General features: G+C 33.4%; 3 protein-coding genes across 8 annotated transcripts; 2 read left to right on the top strand and 1 right to left on the bottom strand.

Moving 5' to 3' along the window:
- Positions 1–1,815: 1,815 nt before the first annotated feature.
- On the bottom strand, positions 1,816–16,528 carry LOC107048800 (serine-threonine kinase receptor-associated protein). 4 transcript variants are annotated; one of them, XM_015272210.2, is made up of 6 exons: positions 16,442–16,528; positions 5,386–5,486; positions 4,137–4,435; positions 2,954–3,183; positions 2,742–2,878; positions 1,816–2,263 (listed from the first exon to the last, which is right to left on the bottom strand). In XM_015272210.2, exons 3-6 carry the CDS (start codon positions 4,422–4,424, stop codon positions 2,052–2,054), a joined length of 867 nt encoding a protein of 288 aa, XP_015127696.1. In that variant the 5' UTR covers positions 4,425–4,435; positions 5,386–5,486; positions 16,442–16,528; the 3' UTR covers positions 1,816–2,051. The 4 variants fall into 4 exon arrangements, with proteins under 4 accessions (XP_015127696.1, XP_015127695.1, XP_015127694.1 ...); XM_015272209.2 differs by having other exon boundaries at positions 5,386–5,520; positions 16,442–16,492; XM_015272208.2 differs by lacking the exon at positions 16,442–16,528 and adding an exon at positions 9,922–9,993 and having other exon boundaries at positions 5,386–5,520.
- Positions 7,917–11,951, top strand: LOC107048801. Of its 2 annotated transcripts, XM_015272212.1 has the most exons (5): positions 7,917–8,123; positions 8,172–8,367; positions 8,583–8,653; positions 9,985–10,225; positions 11,065–11,951. In XM_015272212.1, exons 2-5 carry the CDS (start codon positions 8,307–8,309, stop codon positions 11,286–11,288), a joined length of 597 nt encoding a protein of 198 aa, XP_015127698.1. In that variant the 5' UTR covers positions 7,917–8,123; positions 8,172–8,306; the 3' UTR covers positions 11,289–11,951. The 2 variants fall into 2 exon arrangements, with proteins under 2 accessions (XP_015127698.1, XP_015127697.1); XM_015272211.1 differs by having other exon boundaries at positions 7,917–8,367.
- On the top strand, positions 16,519–20,746 carry LOC107048799 (cytosolic endo-beta-N-acetylglucosaminidase). 2 transcript variants are annotated; one of them, XM_015272206.2, is made up of 7 exons: positions 16,519–17,013; positions 17,403–17,855; positions 18,230–18,401; positions 18,861–19,074; positions 19,752–19,965; positions 20,037–20,231; positions 20,360–20,746. In XM_015272206.2, exons 1-7 carry the CDS (start codon positions 16,781–16,783, stop codon positions 20,490–20,492), a joined length of 1,614 nt encoding a protein of 537 aa, XP_015127692.1. In that variant the 5' UTR covers positions 16,519–16,780; the 3' UTR covers positions 20,493–20,746. The 2 variants fall into 2 exon arrangements, with proteins under 2 accessions (XP_015127692.1, XP_015127690.1); XM_015272204.2 differs by having other exon boundaries at positions 16,520–17,013; positions 18,861–19,079; positions 19,655–19,965.
- Positions 20,747–21,200: the final 454 nt, after the last annotated feature.

Genomic DNA, 21,200 nt, shown 5'->3' with positions numbered 1-21,200 from the left:
TCGTTTTTTATTGCAGGAGATATTGAGTCCACCCCCCCCCCCNTGAGTCCACCCCCCCCCCATTCCCTTTTCCCTCATTCAAATTCATGGGATGGTCTTGTAATGTTCAATTTTATTAATTTTCTATTTAGTGTAAAATATTAAAAAGAATGTTTTGTATACCGTTGATTATGTATTTGTTCCATTAAATATCACGTTTTATTGTTTAAAAAAATTTTGCGTTTTTTTTTCTTCCTAATTCCTGGGTTGAAAATCAGATTTGATTTTCATTGAATGTGTAAAAAATGAATGGCGAACACTTCAGACTGAATTACAAATGTTGCCAGGAACTACTCCGATGTAGTTTTTTACAAAGAATTGTTGTTTTTTATTGCAAGAGATTGAGGCCACCCCCCCTCATTCTTTTTTATTCATTAATATTTATGGGATTGTCTTGTAATTGTTGGAATATTAAAATGAAGGCTTTGTATATCATAGATTATGCATTTGCTCTATTAAAAAACACGTTTTATTGTTGAAAAAAATTTTGCGTTTGTTCTTCTTCCTAATTCCTGGGTTGAAAATCAGATTTGGTTTTCATTGAATGTGTAAAAAATGAATGGCGAACACTTCAGACTGAATTACAAATGTTGCCAGGAACTACTCCGATGTAGTTTTTTACAAAGAATTGTTGTTTTTTATTGCAAGAGATTGAGGCCACCCCCCCTCATTCTTTTTTATTCATTAATATTTATGGGATTGTCTTGTAATTGTTGGAATATTAAAATGAAGGCTTTGTATATCATAGATTATGCATTTGCTCTATTAAAAAACACGTTTTATTGTTGAAAAAAATTTTGCGTTTGTTCTTCTTCCTAATTCCTGGGTTGAAAATCAGATTTGGTTTTCATTGAATGTGTAAAAAATGAATGGCGAACACTTCAGACTGAATTACAAATGTTGCCAGGGACTACTCTGATGTAGTTTTTTAAAAAGAATTGTTGTTTTTTATCGCAAGAGATATTAAGTACACCCCCCTCATTCCTTTTTAATCATTAAAATTCATGGGATTGTCTTGTAATTGTTAGAATATTAAAATGAAAGCTTTGTATATCGTAGATTATGCATTTGCTCTATTAAAAACCACGTTTTATTGTTTAAAAAAGTGTTGCTTTTTTTCTTCTTTCCAAATCCTGGGTTGAAAATCAGATTGAATTTTCATTGAATGTGTAAAAAATGAATGGCGAACACTTCAAACTGAATTACAAATATGTGTACGTCCACGTGAAAAGGGCCCACTTTGTCGCATCTAGTTTCCGAGATATTCACGTTTTTCTCTCCACATCTCCCATTTAAACCAATGTTAAATTGTTTTTTTGATCGTCTATACTGACGTCAGTTTTCATTCTATCGGGTTGATTTTGGGCTCAAAATGTGAGAAATCTGATCAAGATTATCGGAACATACATAACTCCAATACCGTCAGTGGGCCCTTTTCATGTGGACGCCCACATATTCTCAGGGACTACTCTAATGTAGTTTTTTGAAAAGAATTGGAGTTTTTTATCGCAAGGGCTATTGAGTCCATCCCCTCATTCCCTTTTATTCACTAAAATTCATGAAACTATCTTGTAATTGTGGAAATTTAAAAATGCATCTTTTGTATACCGTCGATTATGCAGTTGTCCCATCAAAATTTTTTGCAATGGTTTAAAAAATTATTTGATTTAAAATCAAATTAAATTTTTATTGAACGTAAAAAAACAAAATAATTCATCCTTACTCACAGGAAAAGTCATTCATATTGTTTTGTCGATTAAAAGAATTTCAATTGGGTTGAGCTGCATTAAAAACATCTATTCAATCTAGTATTACATTATTTAATTTCGTAATAAATACATGGACTTACCGTGCATTCCAATGCGAATGCACTCAAGATCGAATGGAAATTTACTTAAAGATCAGAAGCATTGGGAGAGTACTTGATCGATGAGAATTGCACGGATACGTTGAGATCCAATATTTACAGAGAATTTCATTGTTCGAAGATTTGGGGGTGAGTGGAGTTGTATTTAACTGGCGGGTACTTCTTGTTTGTTGTTGATGGCCGACGGATTTTCTTGGATTGTTGGAGTCTGCTCGGTGCAACGCCAGAGACCGTAAGTTTTACCTACTGTTGTTTGCCAGAGTCGAAGTGTGCCATCCTCGGAGCCACTTGCGTACAGTTCACCGTCTGGAGAAAATCTCACACAATGGACTGGGCCAAAGTGTCCTTTGAACGATTCTAGAATTCAATTAAATGGACCAACGTTATTATTTTTTTGTCCATACGTTTGTCTTTTATATTCTAGTCAATGTGGATTATTTTGCCATTGTGGGATTATTTTGCCATTTATTTTCATTATAAAATCTAGAAAATTCCCTCAAAAATTATTGGACTTTTTCTAAGCAACTGATTCTATTGAGATATTTTCGTTAGGAATTTCTCGGCTCAAGTTTTCTAATTTTGTTTGATTTTTTTTGAATAAAGAGAAGAATAAAGATGAAAAAACTTAGAAAATTCACGTCTAGAAATTTCTGCAAAAAATGTCTGAAGTTGTATAGACAAATAAAATTCTAAGGATTTTTTAATAAAATATTTTCTATTGGACACTTTCTATAAAAAACAAGCAGCAAAGCCCCAAATTCTGAAATACAATTGGACAAAAACTAATAGAATTTTCACTAAAATATAAATATTTCATGCATTTTCATCTTCTTACCAATTTCAGCACCAGATGCATAATCAAATTTATACATCTTCAAATCCTCTCCACCACAAACAAACATCGTTCGATCTGGATGGAGACTGACGCTATTAACCTGAGTTGGAATTGTGAACTCTCGAATTTTCGTCAGGCTGTAAAAAACAAGAGGAAATATGAGGGAGAAATATTTAATGAATCAAGAATGAATTAGAATTTCGATAACTCACTCTTGACTGTTCCAAAACGTGACGATATTAGCATGCGTCGTTGTGACGATGGTTCCGTCCTTAGAGACTTCCATAGAGCTAGGTATTGCTGGAAAATCAAGTCTGCGTATCTCTTGACCACTGTTTCTGTCCCAAACACGCAGGGATTTGTCATCAGCACAGCTGACGAGTAATTTATCATTATCGAAGAATGTGACGTGCTTTATGAAGCTCGTGTGCCCTGAAAATTTCTGGATCGAAACGAAGAGTTTACTTTAATTGAAATTTAGTTCAAGCATTATTTATTTATTTATTTATTTAATTATTCTCATTGCTATTCTAGACTGAGAAAAAAACGAACAAGTTCCCAGACAAGTCTTGCTTGGGCCAATAAAATCGCTAGTTGAAAATTACCAAAAAGATATTTTTTATTCGAATTTGAAAGTCCAAATGTGAATAATTGCTCTGATTGCGAAAAACAACAAAATATGTCACTGAAGAGGCCAATCATGTATAAAATAAACTAAATTAAATGCATAACATAACAAATCTCTTACAGAGAGAAGTAGATCAAGGAATATTTTGCCACTAAGTTACAAGATTGCTATCAAATCATCATTATTATTTCATTTAAGGATTCAGTTCTTATTTTTTTTTTTTTTTTTTATGCTTATTTTATATCGCTTCGAGTCTGATGAGACTATATGGCGATTGATCAAGACTTTAAAAATGGTTAGATCTCACCATTCTACCCGGCCAGGAATCGAACCTGGAACCTATCCGTTGTATTCAGTTCTTATCTGCAATTATTGAATAACCGAAGCGAAAAATTAATATCTATTGTGTGGGAATAACTATTATTCTCTAGTGTTATTAACGATATGATATCCATAACCAAACGAACGAAATTTGCTAATAACTTGAATAAAAGAAAAATTTAATAAACTTCCATTATAAGAAATGGATAAAACTAATCGTTTTAATACTGTAATAACTCAAGATGGGCAGAGTGAAATTCAACGATTTTTATTCATTTTGAAGATATTTTTGCAGACTTCGAAATGAGACATGACTCATTGTAATCGTACCGTCTGATCAGAAGATATTGAGGATTGAAGAAAGGTCATTTTCGAACATCAGCGATTCCTAATTATTCCTAACTATTATTTGAAAACCAGAAAAATGCATTGATTCCCTGCAGTACCTGTGGTGCAGCATCGGGCTTATTGAGATCAAAAATCCTCAACAATTTTTCATTGGACCCAGTGCAGAGGTGATTAGAATCCGTGCTGAAGCTCACAGACTTGACAATATGATTATGCTGAAAAGAGTGAATCTCCTCTCCCTTGATGGCATCCCAGACCTTGGCATTGAAGTCGGCGGCCCCAGAGGCAGCCCTGGTGGCCTCTCGATTCAAGGCAACACCCCAAACAGCCCCTTTGTGTCCTTCAAATGTGCCAATCCAGTCGCCAGTGTCGCCTTGGCGCAGCATTGGCTTACCATCTGTCGTAAATAAATCCAACGTCTTCGGCGAAAAAATCTTCTCAAAAAATTAATGGAGATCAGAGCCGGCGACTTATTTACTGGAGTTCTTCGGAGTCGTGGTAAAATTCTATTCAATAATTGTATCGGGTTTTGGCGCTAATTCTGGTGGAGTTTAGGTAATTTTACTATGACATTTTTTAATAAATATTCAATAGAAAAAAAAGTCAACAGATTTAGATTTTTCTGTGGAAATCATGGGCAGTACATTTTTTTCTCATCATTAAATCCAAGAGAGAAAATTTAAAAACTTCACTCGCAACTTGATCAATATCTCCTAGATGTTTTATATAAAAAAATGGGTATTGAGAACTTCTAATATTCAACAAATTTTTCATAAAAGTCCAATAGACTTTTTATAGAGGTCCAATTCAACAGAATTCAACAGAATTGTTTCAGAGAATTCCAGCTTTCTATTGAGACAGTTTCTATAGAGATTTCTCAACATGAATTTTCCAAGTTTTTCTATTCTATTTCTCTCCCCTTTTTATCGATAAAATAAAAAACAAAAATTGAGCCGAAGACTTTCTCTAGAAAAGGCCTCAATAGAACAATTTGTGCAGAAAAATCCAATCCTATCAATTTTGTGTATAGAATATTTTCCATTGAACATACTAAAAAAACAATGGCCAAAACCAATAGAAATCCACGAGAATATTCAACCGAACCCGTAGGATTTTTCCCTGAAATTCTTCCGTCCATGAACCACTGAGTACCCACCACAGGGAAGTCACCGGCCCTGATGCGAACGAAGGTTCGCCCTACAGTAGGGAATAACAATGCTGGACGAGCAGTGACCTCCAATTGGCGGACACACCGAGAGCCTTGGGGACAAGGAACTGGGCCAAGGCAATCAAGTTACTCCAGCGTCACTCGCAAAAATAAATTAATCCAACAATTATCTCACTTACCTTTGCACGCTGATATGAGATAATACCCAGAATCCGTGACATCCGAGAATGCAAGATGAACAACGGGTCTAGTGTGGCCACTGCAGGTCAGCGGTGTTTGTCTGAGGTTCGCCATTGTCAACAGATGAGATCAAACTTGAATAAATTCTAGGTTAAAACGCCCGAAACTCTTTCAAAGTACCACTCAGGGGGATGAAACAATGAAAAATAAATTCACTGAACTGAGGGGGGGGGGGGGAAATAACTGAAATTAATACCGCAGTACTGTTCTAAATGAAAAATTAATTAGATTAAATGAGACTCGAACGTCATCTCATGTGCGTAAGTCACAACCGCTGTCCGAGCATCGCGTTTAATCCCTCGCGCACACGTTTATCTATTCCCTGATTTACGGTAATTATTCAACTGTTGATATGATTTACGCGGATTCTGCCGACAATTAGATGGCTCAACACTTGGCGGATTGAGACAGAATGGCCGGTTAAACCGAGTGGCTAGACAGGAAGCACGAGTTGAAACATGGCGGCCTCGGACACACATCCCCACTATTCAATTTCAAATGGCCTTAAGACGTTTCCCCGTTTTCATATTATAGGAACATTCATTCCACTTTTCGCATGAACTTGAGGGTGCACGGCTGAAAAACTTCCGTGAGGACAATTCCATTAATTTTATTTTTTTTGTTCGGGGACTGTTTGGGGCTCACAGCACGTACGAAAAAATTTCGCACAGATCTTGGCGAATTCGCTTGAGAATTCTAATCGATTTCTATTGAACTTAGTTAGTTGTTTATTTTTGGTTGATTTAGTTGATAAATTCCGCTGTTTATCCATTTGTTTTTGTCTTTTTTTTAATAGGAATGTTGAATGGAAAATATTCCATAGAAAAACTATAGAGTCTGTAGAATTCGCTTTTCTATAGAAATTCCTTGGCTCATAGCCCCTATTTTTTTAATTCAATTATTTTGAAAAAAAAAAAAAAATATACTGGAAAAAACAGAAAATTCATGTCCAGGAATTCCTATAGAAAAAGTTTCAACAGAAAAATTTGTATAGAAAGATGAAATTTTCCTGATTTTTTCAACAGAGTAGTTTCTACTCGACATTTTCTATAAAAACGCGCATTAAAGGTGTGAAATTCTTCGATAGATCGGCCAAAACTTGTGGAATTTTTAATAGAAGTTTAATAGAAATCCAATAGAAATATTTGATGATATATAGAGCTTATTTTATGGAAATGTTTTCTGTAAAAATTCCTAGACTGAAATCCCCGTTGTTTAATTTACATTTTTTGAAGAGAATAAAAAAAAAAGCGAGTGGAAAAATAGAAAATTCATGTCGAGGAATTCCTATAGAACATGTTTCAATAGAAAAATTTTGTACAGAATGATCCAGTAGTTTCTACTGAATTTTTCCATGCGTGAGCTACACGGGTTGCGTGACAACACGCATGAAAAAATTTAATAGACAAACATAACGCACACGAAACCGTTTCGAAAAGTGAACTTTTCAGGCAGCTATCAGAAAAAACGGTAATATCTCGAAAATTTTGTATGAAAGGGTATAGATATTTTGATTGATCTAGATAGAAACCATCGAGACGAGTATTGTAAAAAAGAAAAAATCTAATTTGGGGAATAGTTTGTAAGATATTTCACAAAAAAATATTTATACAAAATGTTGCATGTCTCAGTAAGCGTTTGGCCGATTGCGTTCATCCAAAAATAATGGACAAACCTAGTGTTTTTTTTTTTCGATAAATTCTATTCACTTTCTATTAAAATTCTATTTTCTATCATAATTCGAAAAGTTCTACTAAACTTCTATTCAAGATTCCGCAACTTCAACGTGTCATTTTTTATGGATATTTTTTATAAAAAGTCAATTCATCTTGATTTTTCAACAGAGATCCCTGGGCAGAAATTTTACAAGTTTTTTCTCCTTTTTTTCATTCGTTTTTCCATACTAAAATCAAATTTTAAAAAATGGGAAAATTCATCGCCAAGAATTCTAATAGAATAAGTTTTTTACCGAAAAATAAAAATGTGTCAACACAATTAATTAAAAAATCCAGCCCTTTTCTAACAAATTCCATTCAATTTTTATTGTAACTCATACAAATGCTACTGAAATTCCCTAAAAATTCTCTTGAAAAATTCCATCGATTTTCTGCGCCAATTCTTAATAAAGATTTTGCAGAAAAAGTCAACAGATCTTGATTTCTCTGTAGAAAATTTCTCGGCATAAACTCTCCAATTTTTTTCCCTTTTATTTTTATTCATTCCTCATAATAAATCCAAGAGAAAAAAGCTTGAAAAATCTACGACCACGAAATCTTACAGAAAAATACACATCACATTTTTTTCCCGACATTCACTCGAACTTGGAATTTGTTATCGGAAAACAGTCTGAGGGCTGAAATTCGGCGATTGCGCAGGTCTGGGGAGTGATTGTTGGGGGTGCGTGCGCCGGTTTAGAGGAAATATTTCGTCCCTTCTTTATTTCGGAGCTTCAGTGCTTTGACCTGACGCAGACAAGCACGAACGGTTCGCCTATCTCGCGTAATATCAGCGGCTTCGAATTGAAAAAATTCTAGTTTTCGCTAATTTTCGTTAATTAAACAAAGAATTAATGTTTTGAGAAAATAAAATCAGAAAACAAAATAAATGATACAAAATCGAGGAAATTTTTGAGTTTTAAGGATCGAAAACTACTCATGTTTACTCGTAATTAATTGAGGTATTTTAGTTTTTTTTTCGGAATTTGTTGGAAATTGCGAGTAATCAGAGAAATAATTTTGAGTTGCGGGGGAGCGCATACGGGGTCAAGGGCCACTCCACGCTCAAGTGGACCTCTCACAGCCACCGGCATCGGGGGTGACGGTAATAAAGAAGGAAAATAGGAGTTCACGGCCTCTTCAATATGCAATGCTTGTTGCTCTTGACACAAGTTTTCGGGCTGTACTTCAATTCTGCGGATGCCGGTGAGTAATGAGGTTTTTAGGAGGGGGCGCAGGGGGGAGGGGAGGAGATGTTATGGAGATGAGATTAATTAAGTTTGAATTGAATATATTCTGGGGGTGGTTATTTGCATTTTGTGGGGGAGGGGTGCTCCAATTCCACGCGTTTTAGTGTAATTAATTGATATGGGGGAGATTAATTGAGGGATGTGGCTTTTAATTTGTGAGTTTTCATGCAGGACCCGCAAAGGAGGTGATTGTTGTTAAAAAATGCGCTGTCAATGGGACTACGTACTCTCACGGACAAACGGTAATTAATTATTTCCCTTTTTAGGGTTTGTTTTGAGAGCCTGCGAGGAGTTAATAATGAATGAGCTGGTGGAAAATCCTGCACCGAGGAAAAGTGATTATTTGCATTAAATAAAGGGTTTTTTTTGCCTTTTTAATGGAGAGCTCAACGAGATTTTTTTTGCGTTTTTATTCATGTCATTTTGAAAATGTGGATTTCGTAATTCTGGTTCTGATTTTTTTGCGAGTTGACGCACGAAAGGAACAGGGAAGGGAAATTGAGTTGAATTTCTATTGAATTTTTATTAGAAGTTCTATTAGCTTGTGACTGATTCTATTGAAGAATTTCGCAGCTCGACGGTGCGTTTTTTTAAATAGAAAGAGCGTAATTGAAACGATTTCGTTAAAAAAATAAATAGAATTTCATTTTTCTATAGGACTTTTTGTATTAGAACATTTTCTACAGGAATTCCTCGACATGAATTTCCTTAATTTTTTTGAATCTATTTTTCGGCCTTTTTTATAAAAAAAGAAAATCCAACTATAGAAATTTTTTATTCTATTTTTCTATAGAATATTTTTCATTGAAGATTTCTATTTTTTAAAAATCGCAGATAAGTTGTGGAATTTTTCAGGCAATTCGCGAGGTTGTTCGTTTCCTAATGAGGCATTATCTATAGGAATTCCTCGACATGAACTTTCCGATTTTTTCCACTCAATTTTTTTTCTCTTGTCATTAAAAAAATCAAATTGAAGAACTGAAAAAAATTGAGCCGAGGAATTTCTATAGAAAATATCTCAATAGAATAAATTTTACAGAAAAATCGAATTCCACTGATTTTTTCTGTAGAATATTTTTCATTGAATATTTCTATTTAAAAAAAAATCGCAGATAAGTTGCGGAATTTCTCAATCGCTTCAGCCAAAATGTAAATGTAATAAAAAGTTACAATAGACACCCAATAGAATTTTCTAGGGAACTCGCGAGTTTTTTCGTTTTCTAATGAGGCAATATCTATAGAAATCCCTCCACACGAGCTTTCCAATTTTTTTTCACTCATTTTTCTTCTCTTGTCATTAAAAAAATCAAACTAAAGCACTGAAAAAAATTGAGTCGAGGAATTTCTCTGGGAAATATCTCAATAGAATAAGTTCCATTGAAAAATCGCATTGAATATTTCTATTAAAAAAAATCGCTGATAAGCTGCGGAATTTTTCATCCGAATAAGCCAAAATCTAATATAAACTTGAATAGAAACTTTTATAGCTCTCAATAAACTTTCTCCGTACGAGTTAAACGTCAGATTCGATCTGAAATACGCTCCCGATACTTCATCCGCACCATTTGCACAGGTATCATCAAGAGACCCAAACTGCCACTGTCTGTGTGTGGCTGGTGATGTTTATTGCTGGTGGGAAAACTACAAAGCGCGGATGATTTCGTCAGATGGATCGACGATTGTACCCGGTGAAATTGAGTTGAGTCAGCCGGTGTTTGTCGATCGTGTTGAGGTCAAGGGGAACGCAAATTCAATCATCAAGGGAGTGGATGGAAATGATACATTCTCACGGCATGTCAGTTGTTTCATCATGGGTAAAAGATGTTTCTATTTCTGAATTAGAGGACGAACATGATTGAAATGAATGAACATGAATTTACATAAGCAACTTTTGCAACTATTGCAACTTTAGTAATTGAAAATATAAAAAGTCATTGGATTTCGATATTTTGATATTAATGATTCTCTTGAAATTTCTTCCGTAGAAATTTTTTAGTTTTCTCCGCTCTATGTTTTTGTTAAATCTCATTACAAAATCCTAGAAATAAAATTTGAAAAATTCAGGCTGAAGAATTCTTGTGGAAAAATAAATATCTATTGATTTTTATAAAATTATAAACTGAATTTCAATCGAAATTTTTTATTCATTTCAACAATTTTTTTTTATTAATGCTTTCATACAAGTGGTGAAATGTTTTAATCAAAGAAATTCTGTTCAATTTATATTGAATTCCTCGTCATAAATGTTCCACGTTTTTTTCACTTTTCACTTTTCTTTTTTTCCATAAAAAAAAATTAAACAAAGTAAATTTGGACAATTTGAGGCGAGGAATTCTATTGTCTTTTTTTATAAAATATTTTCCATTCAACATTTCTATTAAACATTCTAACAACATTCTAAAAAACGGGCACATGGGCTGCGAAATTCTTCAGTAGAATCATTCAAACATTAATGGAGAGTTCAATGGAAATTCAGTAGAATTTTCTAGACAATTGACCAGGTTTTTCTATGAAATTTTTATTTGAACATTTGTTTATATTAAAAAATTATCCATTTGATGTGAATAAAATCTCAATGAAAGTTCGTTCAATTCAAAGAATAAATAAATTGCATTCTCCATTTATTTACACATTTACTTGTATTCAATTTCAGGAAAAGAATACCAAGTAGGCGAAGTTCTTCCCCATTCAACCGGAAATTGTGTGGAGTGCAGCTGCGGTAGGGAAGGTCGTGTCGAATGTTCGCCGCGTGATTGCATTGCCTTGAGACCACTAGACATATCAGTAGTTTCACCTAATCTCGATCACGATACCCCCGAGAATCAAATCGAGCTCTTCGGTATATCCCGTGAGCGGGGAATTGATGAGAATTTCTAATGGATCGACCAATTCGAAAGAATAGAACCAAAAAACAAATAACGGAGAACCATCGTATATCCGACAGAAAACACGTGCCTTAGTTCTTTTATTTTCATTAGACAGACAGGGGTCGAGGGAGTCGACTGAGTCTCGATTAGACGTACATTGATTTTTCATCCGAATTTTTATCCCGCGTTCGGTTTTCGGAGAGGGTCAGTCCTTTATACATTTAGAGGTGAGAGTAGATTTCGAATCTGCGTACTCTAAATTCGGGGAATTTAGTTTGAGGAGATGCGAATCGCTCATTCATTTGGTGTAAAAACGGATAGGATTTTTCCTTTCAATTTTGCACGTATGAAAAAATTTAATTAGGGAGGGCGGGGCAAAATGGACACTCGACTTTTTCCTCAGTGCTCATAAACTGGGAGTAAATTTGTTAATTGAGGTCAGCATAGGGTCGTCACGAACGGGAAGAAATGTACTTTTCATTGAAAAAAAATAAAAATATTTCATTTCATCGAAAATCCAGTGAGTGATTGAGATTAGAAAAAAAGCCATTTGTCCATTTTCCCTCGTCACCTCTCATGAAATTCCATGGAAATTCTATTGAAGATATATGATAATTCTACTTGACAATTCGATTTGTTTTTTGCAAGGATTTCTGTTGAAAAAAACGCAACTGTGCTGTGCATTTTTCAATCGAAATTTTTTTATGAAAAATTCAGTGGACGTTGATTCTTTTACATAACTTATTCTTTTAGGATTTTTTAAATAAGAATTCTTGAGCATGAGGTTGTTAATTGATTTTGCAATGAGAAACAAAAAAATATAGTGGAAAAAATTTGGAAATTTTATACTCAAGAATTTCTATGGAAAAAATTTGAAGTGAATAATTCAGATAGAAAAAAAAATCTGTTGACTTTTTTTCTACCAAACATCTATTAAAAAATCACCTTGTTAAGTTGCTTAATAATTTATTCTTTTAGGATTTCTGTTATAAAAATTCTTAAGCATCAGGTTTTTTAATTGATTTTGAAATGAGAAACGAAAAAAATTTTGTGGAAAAAATTTGGAAAATTCATGCTGAACAAATTCTACTGAAGAAATCTGAAGAGAAAAATTCGCACAGAAAAATCTATCGACTTTTTTTTCTCCCAAATATCTATTAAAAATCGCTCGGTTAAATCACTCAATAACTTGGGCATGAGGTTTCTAATTAATTTTGCAATGAGAAACGAAAAAAAAAATCTAGTGGCAAAAATTTGGAAATGTTATACTCAACAATTTCTACGGAAAAAATTTAACGAGAATGATTCAGATAGAAAAAAAAGAAATCTTTTGACGTTTTCTTCCTAAATATCTATTAAAAAATCGCTCGGTTCAGTTGCTTAATTCTCCAAATAATCAGTGCAAATATCGAATAAATTTTTTAGTAGAATACTAATATAACTCCAATTAAATTCTTAGTGTTCCAATAGGATTTCTCAAAGAAATAGTAGGTGCAATTCGATTTTTTCATACGTCTGTCTGTTAGAGTTGAGATTATTTTTTCGAAGTAACAATTTTTGGAAAATAATATTCAGCATCTATTGTTGGAGGAGTAAATCACGCACGTGCTGTACTTGCAAAGGGTTTCGGTCCATCGGACGCATTGAAAAAGCGAACGAGAATGGAGCAAGGATGATCAATGGAATATGAACGAAAACAGAAAGCATTCAATCTACGTGTAAAAGGGAATTTCGTTCTTCCAAATTGTTTTCAATTCAGCTCTAAACCGTAGTAAAATATCAAAGAAAAACAGGAATTATCGATATTTCAGTGGGAATAAAGGAGACTCTTTTTGAGAGTTAACAAGTGGAACAAAAATACGTGTAAATATTACAATCAAAAATTTCCTCGAGGTCCGGACGTGACGAAGAAGAAATTCAACGTCTGTTTCTCAATTCGACTCGACCAGGGAATAATGATATATCGTAATTTATAGAGAGAGAGAGGACAATGATTCAACGAATTGTCAACATATCGTCGCGATCGTAATATGCGTCGAATAAAATTCTAAGGAATTCTGCCTGAATTTTATTGGTTTTCAACGATTCCTATTGCCGATTCCGCAGATTGAAAATTCAGTACAGAAACATTCGTCTGAAATTCAATAAAAAAATATTGTAGGGGAGGATGGGGAAAAAGAAGGACACTTTTGACCTTTTTTAAAATATTCATGACTCAGAAACAGATTTATCAATTGAGTTCAGTGTACGCTCATCACAAAGAGGAATCATTGTTCTTTCTATTGAAAAATAAAATTATTCCATTTCATGAACAATTCAACACATCATGAATATTTCAAAAAAAGTCAAAAGTGTCCATTTTACCCCACCCTCCGCTATTGAGAAACAAAAACTTGTGTTAAATTTATTTCGTTGAGTTTTCCCCGAGTTTTGAAAATGTTTTCGTCCATTTTTGCCTGAGAATTCAATTTATAGATCCAGTTTTATAGAGAATGAAATAATTTATAACGAAAATTAAAAATCCATTCATTTTTCCCGTTGAAATTTTCAACAGAAAAATCGGACAATGATAGGATTTCTGTAGAATTCCGTGGGCTGCACGTACAAAAAGCATTCATAAAAAAATTGAGTGAATTCGCTAGAAAATTCTATTGGTTTTCTATTGAATTTTCTATTAGTTTTTGGCAGATTCTATGAAAAAAAATCCGGAGCTTATCTGTGCATTTTTCAACAGAAATGTTCAATGAAAAATATTGTATAAAAAAATCAATAGAATCCGATTTTTCTATACAAATTATTTTACAGAGATATTTTCTATAGAAATTCATCGGCTCAAATTTACGCCTCAAGTTGTTTCGTTTGATTGTTTTAGTGAAAAAGAGAAGAAAAACGAAGTGAACAAAACTTGGAAAATTCATATCGAGGAATGCCTATAGAAAACGGGTCAATAGAAAAAGTTGTATAGAAAGATGAATTTCTACCGATTTTTTTCTATAAAATACTTTCTATTGGAAATTTTACATTAGAAACTCGCAGTAAAGCTGTGGTAAAATTTTTTAACAGAATCGGCCAAAAGCTAATGGAATTTTCAATAGAAGTTCAACAGAATTTTCTATCGAATTCGCTAAGTTTTTTTTAATGCAATTTTTCCGTGCGACTGACGCGACGCGCGCATTTGGATACATGCACAACCATTACTAATGGAATAAACAAGTATTTACAGATGACCACATATATTGAAATGTAATCATGAATAAATCAAGCTCGTAAATATGCATATAGCAACACTATAAATATCAGAATTTAGAGATTGAGTGGAAACATTCGCTTTCCAGCATGAGAACCTCTCCATTTTCTATCTCATAGGGAATTGAATATCCCACACCAGTAGGTGCAATTAAAATGAAACTTGAATATTTCAATTTCGATTTTCGGAAAAATATATTGTTGCATGCAAAAGTGATATACCAAGCATAATCATATTGTAACTGTTGGTTATAAAATGTGATATAATAATAATTATTGTGAATAAAGGAATTAGTGGCGTATTATGATGAAATTATTCATATTATCCAGTATTGTTTCAAAGTTATGTATTATTCATCCGGGCGTAATCTTTCAAGCTCAAAAACTTTTTTATTCTCATATTTCTTTACATGAGTAAAACTAAAATACGGAAGTCACAACACGGGATGAAAAAATTTAATTAAAAAATATAAGACGATTCTATGGAATTTAAAATACTTCTATTGATGTTTGCAAAGACATTTTTGAAAATTAGTTTTTTTTTTTCTGCTGTATATTCATTCGGTTTTCTGAATAAAATTCAAGGAAAAAAAAATTGAAAATTCATACACTGGAGTTGTTATAGAAAAAATCCAATCGACTTCTATAGAAGTCCATTCTATAGAATCGATAATGTTCTTCTTATTTTTTCTGTGAGAAAATATCTATTGAAAAACGCACAGTAAATTTGCAAAGTTCTCAACAGAAAATTGTCGCAAAAAAACAAATTAATTTTTCAAATAGAATTCTATAATAGAATTCCACAGAATTTTTGTGGAATTCCAACAGAAATTCAATACAATTTCTTAGAGAAAGATAGATTTTTCTACTAATGTCTTTCATCCCTGAACAAAATAAGTTTTCTCGGAAAATCAGGATCTACTGATGATTCTGTCCTAAATATTTCTGTTGAAAATTCTATTTCTCATAAAATTTTCAATAAAATCGCCTAGAATTTTTCAATTTTTGAAAATTGACAATTTTTTTCGGCTGTATTTTCATTTATTATTCTGAAAAAAATCTAGAAAAAAAACCTTGAAAATTCATACGCTGAAGTTCCTATAGAAAAATCCAGTTTTCTATAGACTTTTTTCTATCAAAAAATATCTAGTGACAAACGCACAGTAAAATTGCACAGTTATCAATAGAAAATTGTCGCAAAAAAACTAAATTCATTTTTCAAATATACCTATAGCAGAATTACATAAAATTTTTGTGCAATTTCAATAGAAATTCAGTACAATTCCTCACAGAAAGCTGTATCTTTCCACTAATTTCTTTCATCCCTGAACAGGGCAAGTTTTCTCGGAAAATCAAGCTCAACTGATATTTCTGTACTAAATATTTGTATTAAAAATTCTATTTCTCATAAAATTGCAATAAAATCGCCTAGAATTTGTCAATTTTAAAATGTTTGGAAATTGGTGTTCTTTTTCTTCGGCTGTATTTTTATTGATTTTTCTGAATAAAATTCGAGACAAAAAGCCTTGAACATTCATGCACTGGAGTTCCTATAGAAAAAAATCTAGATTTCTACAGACTTTTCTATCATAAAATACCTAGCGAAAAGCGCACAGTAAAATTGCACAGTTATCAATAGAAAATTGTCGCAAAAAAAAATGAATTTTTTTTTGCAGAATTCCAATAGAAATTCAATACAATTCCATACAGAAAGCTAGATTTTTCCACTAATTTCTTTCACCCCTGAACAGGACAAGTTTTCTCTCGGAAACTCAAGCTCAACTGATATTTCTGTACTAAATATTTCTATTAAAAATTCTATTCCTCATAAAATTGCACTAAAGTCACCCAGAATTCATCAATTGAAATATCGTCAGACGTGTGCCTGCGAAAACGTCTTTATTTCCAAGGTCATACCTTGAAAATTCTCCGAATTCACCTGACTCCCCAGCCGCACGGTATCAATGTTGTCGACTACAATGCAATTGTTATCATTGTTATGACTGTCACTGTCCCTAACCTCAATAAAAAAGGGAAACCCATGTTATCAGCATGGACGAGCATCCCTCCAAACTGTGGCATTTGATAATGCAAACTATGACAAACGCGTAGTTCCGTTTGATACTGTCCATGATTAAAATTCCATCGGCTCATTTATCTCAATGGGTATAAAACCGTCATACATCACTCATTACATCTCAGTTGTGCTTCACACTTCTTGATGACAGGCCACTGTCAGCTTGTTAGGAAGATACAATGGAGGAGAGTTCTGGAGTGGTGAAGCCCTTCAGCACTTTGGATGATTTGTACAGGAATTTGGATAAATTGAAGCCCTGGCCGAGGATAGAACCACTCAGACAATCCGCGGGGTATGTTTATCCTGGGAGTGAAATTGAGAAGGCTTCGGGAATTTTAACGAGATTGAATCGTGATGAACAGCCTAGGACCATTGTCTGTCATGATATGAAGGGAGGATATTTGGAGGACAGGTAAACTTTAATGTTTTTTGAATTTTTAAAATATTTCTTTAATCACTAGTATCACCGCTTTGCCATAGTGGAATTTAAAAAACGACTCGAAATTCGAGCCAAGGAAATTCTATAGAAAATATCAGAATAGATTAAGTTGTATCGAAAAATTCGATAAAATTAAATTTTTCTGTACAACTTCTTCTATTCAGAAAAATTGAATTTTATCGAATTTTTCCAAAGAACATTTTTTATTGAACATTTTAATAGAATCGCTTGCTGTTTCTATTAATTTTTTTTGTGCGTTGTTTAAATAAAAAATAATAAACTAAATAAAAAATTCTCACTGAATATTGAACTTCCCAAGCAGATCGTTCACAAAAAATATTCTTTTGACCTCTCATTTGTAGATTTATCAATGGCTCCTCAGACCCCACCTGCTACACCTTCTACCACTGGAGCATAATCGACATCTTCATCTACTTCAGTCATCACATGGTGACAATTCCCCCATTCGGGTGGATAAATGCAGCGCATAAGCATGGCGTCAAAGTCCTGGGAACTGTCATAACCGAGCATAAGGATGGGGAGGAAATTTGGAGCGAGCTTCTGTCATCCTTGGAGAAGACTAGAAAGTTCGCCGATGCCCTCATCACTCTGGCCAAGTTCTATGGATTCGAGGGGTGGCTTTTGAATGTCGAGAACAAAATCAAGCCAGAGGATATCGAGAGATTGCAGTTCTTCGTCAGATATCTGACTAATGGGTTGCGTAAGGATGTTGAGTATTCCGAGGTCATCTGGTATGACAGCATCATTCATGATGGAAGTCTCAATTGGCAGAATCAACTTAATGAGAAGAATCAGTAAGATTTTCTTTTATTCGAAAATCAATTTTTTTCTTCTTTAAGAGGACAAACGGTTCAAGTTGATTTTCAGTATTGGTCGGTTTTCAATGAATATCTCAGAATCTAAGAGCGATAGCAGAATTTTTGTCATGACCTTTTTTGTAGCCCTCAATTCGCTCTACAAAAAAGCTTATTACGAAAATTTCGTTATCTCCCTTAGATTCGAAGATATTCCTCAAGAAGATGTTTCCTTCAAGAAGTTCTCTTCGAGTTCTATTGAAATTAAATCTCTATTTTTCGTTTTATTATTTCAATTCTTGTCTATTCTTATCTTACTCGGAATGTATTGATTGAATAATTGACGCAGATGATTATGTCTTTTGGTCTTCCAGACTTTTCTTTGATTGTTGCGATGGCATCTTCTTGAATTACAATTGGAGTGACGAGAGTTTGGGAAGCACTCGAGAAATAGCTGCTAGGAATGGGAGGTTGAGAGATATTTACGTGGGCTTGGATGTCTGGGGGAGAGGATGTCCTGGAGGCGGTGGATTCAACTCCCTCCACGTTAGTTGACCAATTCGATGGGATTAATTGCCTTTCAAATGTTGAATGTTGAATGAATGATTGAGAAAAATTGTGAAGCAAATGGTTTGCACATGAGAATGATCTCTCTATGAATGCATTACTGGCAGTTATTTATATTTTATGATCTCCTCTTTTCGCTTACTAATCATACCTCCGATATCGAAAAGCGCAGATCAGTAACTAAATGGGAAAACGGTTCAAGTCGATTTGGACTATTTGTCAGTTTTCAGTGAATATCTCGGAATCTAAGGCAGATAGCAAAATTTTTGTTACGACCTTTTTTGTAGAGTGAGTTGAGAGCTACGAAAGAGGTCATTACAAAAATTCCGGTATATCCCTTAGATTCGGAGATATTCGTCGAAAACTCTGCTAAAAACATATCTGAGATGATCTAATGGTTTTTAATGCGTTTCTTCTGATGTAGTTAATTATTTTTAGGCTTTGGAACGAATAAGAAAATTCAATTTATCAGTTGCCATATTCGCCCCGGGCTGGACCCACGAGAATTTCGGTCCTTCGACATTCGAGAAGATTGAAAATATTTTTTGGGCGCAATTGACTCCTCTTTTGTACATCCACGTGCCCATTTATTATAATGAAAGCTTTGAGACTTCGTTTTGCCGAGGGTATGGGAGGAGTTTGTATCAATCTGGTGAGGTACGTAGAATACTTATTGTGTTATTTATTCTCAACGAAATTCCTTGCAAATTCATGTAAAAACTCGCAGCTGGTCATCCATAGGCCCGAGGGCCTACAGCCAAATATTTACACTTTACATGCGCAATAACTGTTAGGAACAGGGGAGAAGTGAAGTTAAATTTTTAAACTGACAGAATGCAAAATTTAAACTTATAAGACTGCATATTGAAGAAATTATGAAGTTTCATAATACTCGGACGAATGTAAAAAACACAATGAGAAAAATTCATTTTGATATGAAGCAATGAATGTTGGCATTTAGATGTAATAAATTTAACTCAAATGGAAAGAAATGTCAGAGAAAGTACAAATCATTTTCGTCTACAATTAATTCAGTAAAACATAAATGTTTAATTATTAAATTATGAAATAATATGATACTTTAAATGAATTTCACGTGATTAATTTTTTCAATTCCATTTCATTCTCTTCAAATTGGATAACTAGTTGTAATGGTTGGAAAGATTTTCTCAGACGAATAATAATTGTACAAAAACCATGAGATCTGCTTTATGATGTTTTCTTCTCCACAGTCTAATGAGAGTGGATCATTCTTCAACCTCAACTTACAAAAACTGCAAATCTCAGTGCCATCATTGCACCTGAAATTCACGTACAAAAACATTCCAGAACCTCCTCCCAAGAGTACTTCGAGTAAACAACAAGCACCAGAATGCACATTCGAAACCCCCTTCGAAGTTATAAAAGTTCAGGGTCGAAAAATAACATTTCTCCCGAAGAATTTGAGCGTCTCCGTCAATCGTACTGACTTCTGCAACGATTTTTCTTACGGCGGAGGTGGCTGTCTCCAGGTGACAACAATCCATCCCCAGAATTATCACAGGTACTTGACAACACAGAAGAAAAATCAAAGTTATTCGATTTTTGATTTTTTTTTACCTCATTTCCATTCAGGCTCTTTCTGACACATCTCGAGTTCTCAGAAGACGTAAAAGCAACTTTAATATACAGAGAAAGTGAGGAGGTACTCAATAATAACGAAAATAGAACGAGAGCGCCGACACTCGTATTGATAAATAACAGTAACAATACGTCAAACTTTCTTCAGGCGAATGAGACGTTTCAATTGGACACAAGGTGGAGAAAAAGGTAATTGAACAATGAAATCAGTTGGCAATTGAGCGAAAGCAATTGAGGGAACACTTCAGTGGTAAAATATAGTGAATTCCCTGGAGAAATTATCGGTCTTGATAAAAAGAAACTCAACGTTTTTTCAGCTATTACACTCCCAATCTTCGAACAATCAACGAGATTGCAGTGGCATTTTCATATCAAGGTCGCCATTATCTCGGGGAATTGAAAATAGAACCGGTGCGACATTTCTTCAACCCAGTTCTACGATTAACATAACATTTATCTCTTGAATTGCTAGAAAAATTGATCCAAGGAAAATATTTTTGTTCATCTCTGGAATTGTTAGAAAAATTGATACAATTAATATTTTTATTATGGAAATAATGGTTATTGTTACTATTGACGGTGTGAAAATTTATATACTCGTGAATATTTGTCTTCTGTTTTGTCAATTTCTGTGCTTTGTATTCTTGGGAAAGTAGATATGTATATTAAAATGTTGAATAAAACGGTTTATGACTTTGTTTCAATCTCTGGATCTCTAATTCATATATGCAGATGGATTCCATGATTTAATTGTTTTTTTTTTATAAAATAAAAATAAAGTAAAAATAGAATTATCTAAAAATTATTTAAAATTATTTTTCATTTGATTTTCATTTCATTAAATAAAATATAATCTAATTAAATACAGTACAAAGTTCATGTACTTTAAACAATTGAATAATTAAAAAATTTTGGAGAACGAAAAACGTACAAAAATTGCAAAAAAAATATGAACGAAAATAGAAAATTTTCATTGAATACTAGTTCATAAAATAATTTACTCAATGCATAATGGAATAATAGAGCAAGTAAAGAATGAATTTTGTAATGTAAAACGAAAAAAACTTCAAGACTATAATTCATATAAAAAAATAAAAATCTATTGGCTTTTTTTCTGCAAAATATCTGTTAATAAATTCAATATTCAATTGTCTATTT

This window comes from Diachasma alloeum, unplaced genomic scaffold (assembly GCF_001412515.2).
Source record: "Diachasma alloeum isolate Michigan unplaced genomic scaffold, Dall2.0 Dall_scaffold_00197, whole genome shotgun sequence".
Classification (NCBI taxonomy): Eukaryota; Metazoa; Arthropoda; class Insecta; order Hymenoptera; family Braconidae; genus Diachasma; species Diachasma alloeum.
This window is presented reverse-complemented; position numbering and strand designations above follow the sequence as displayed.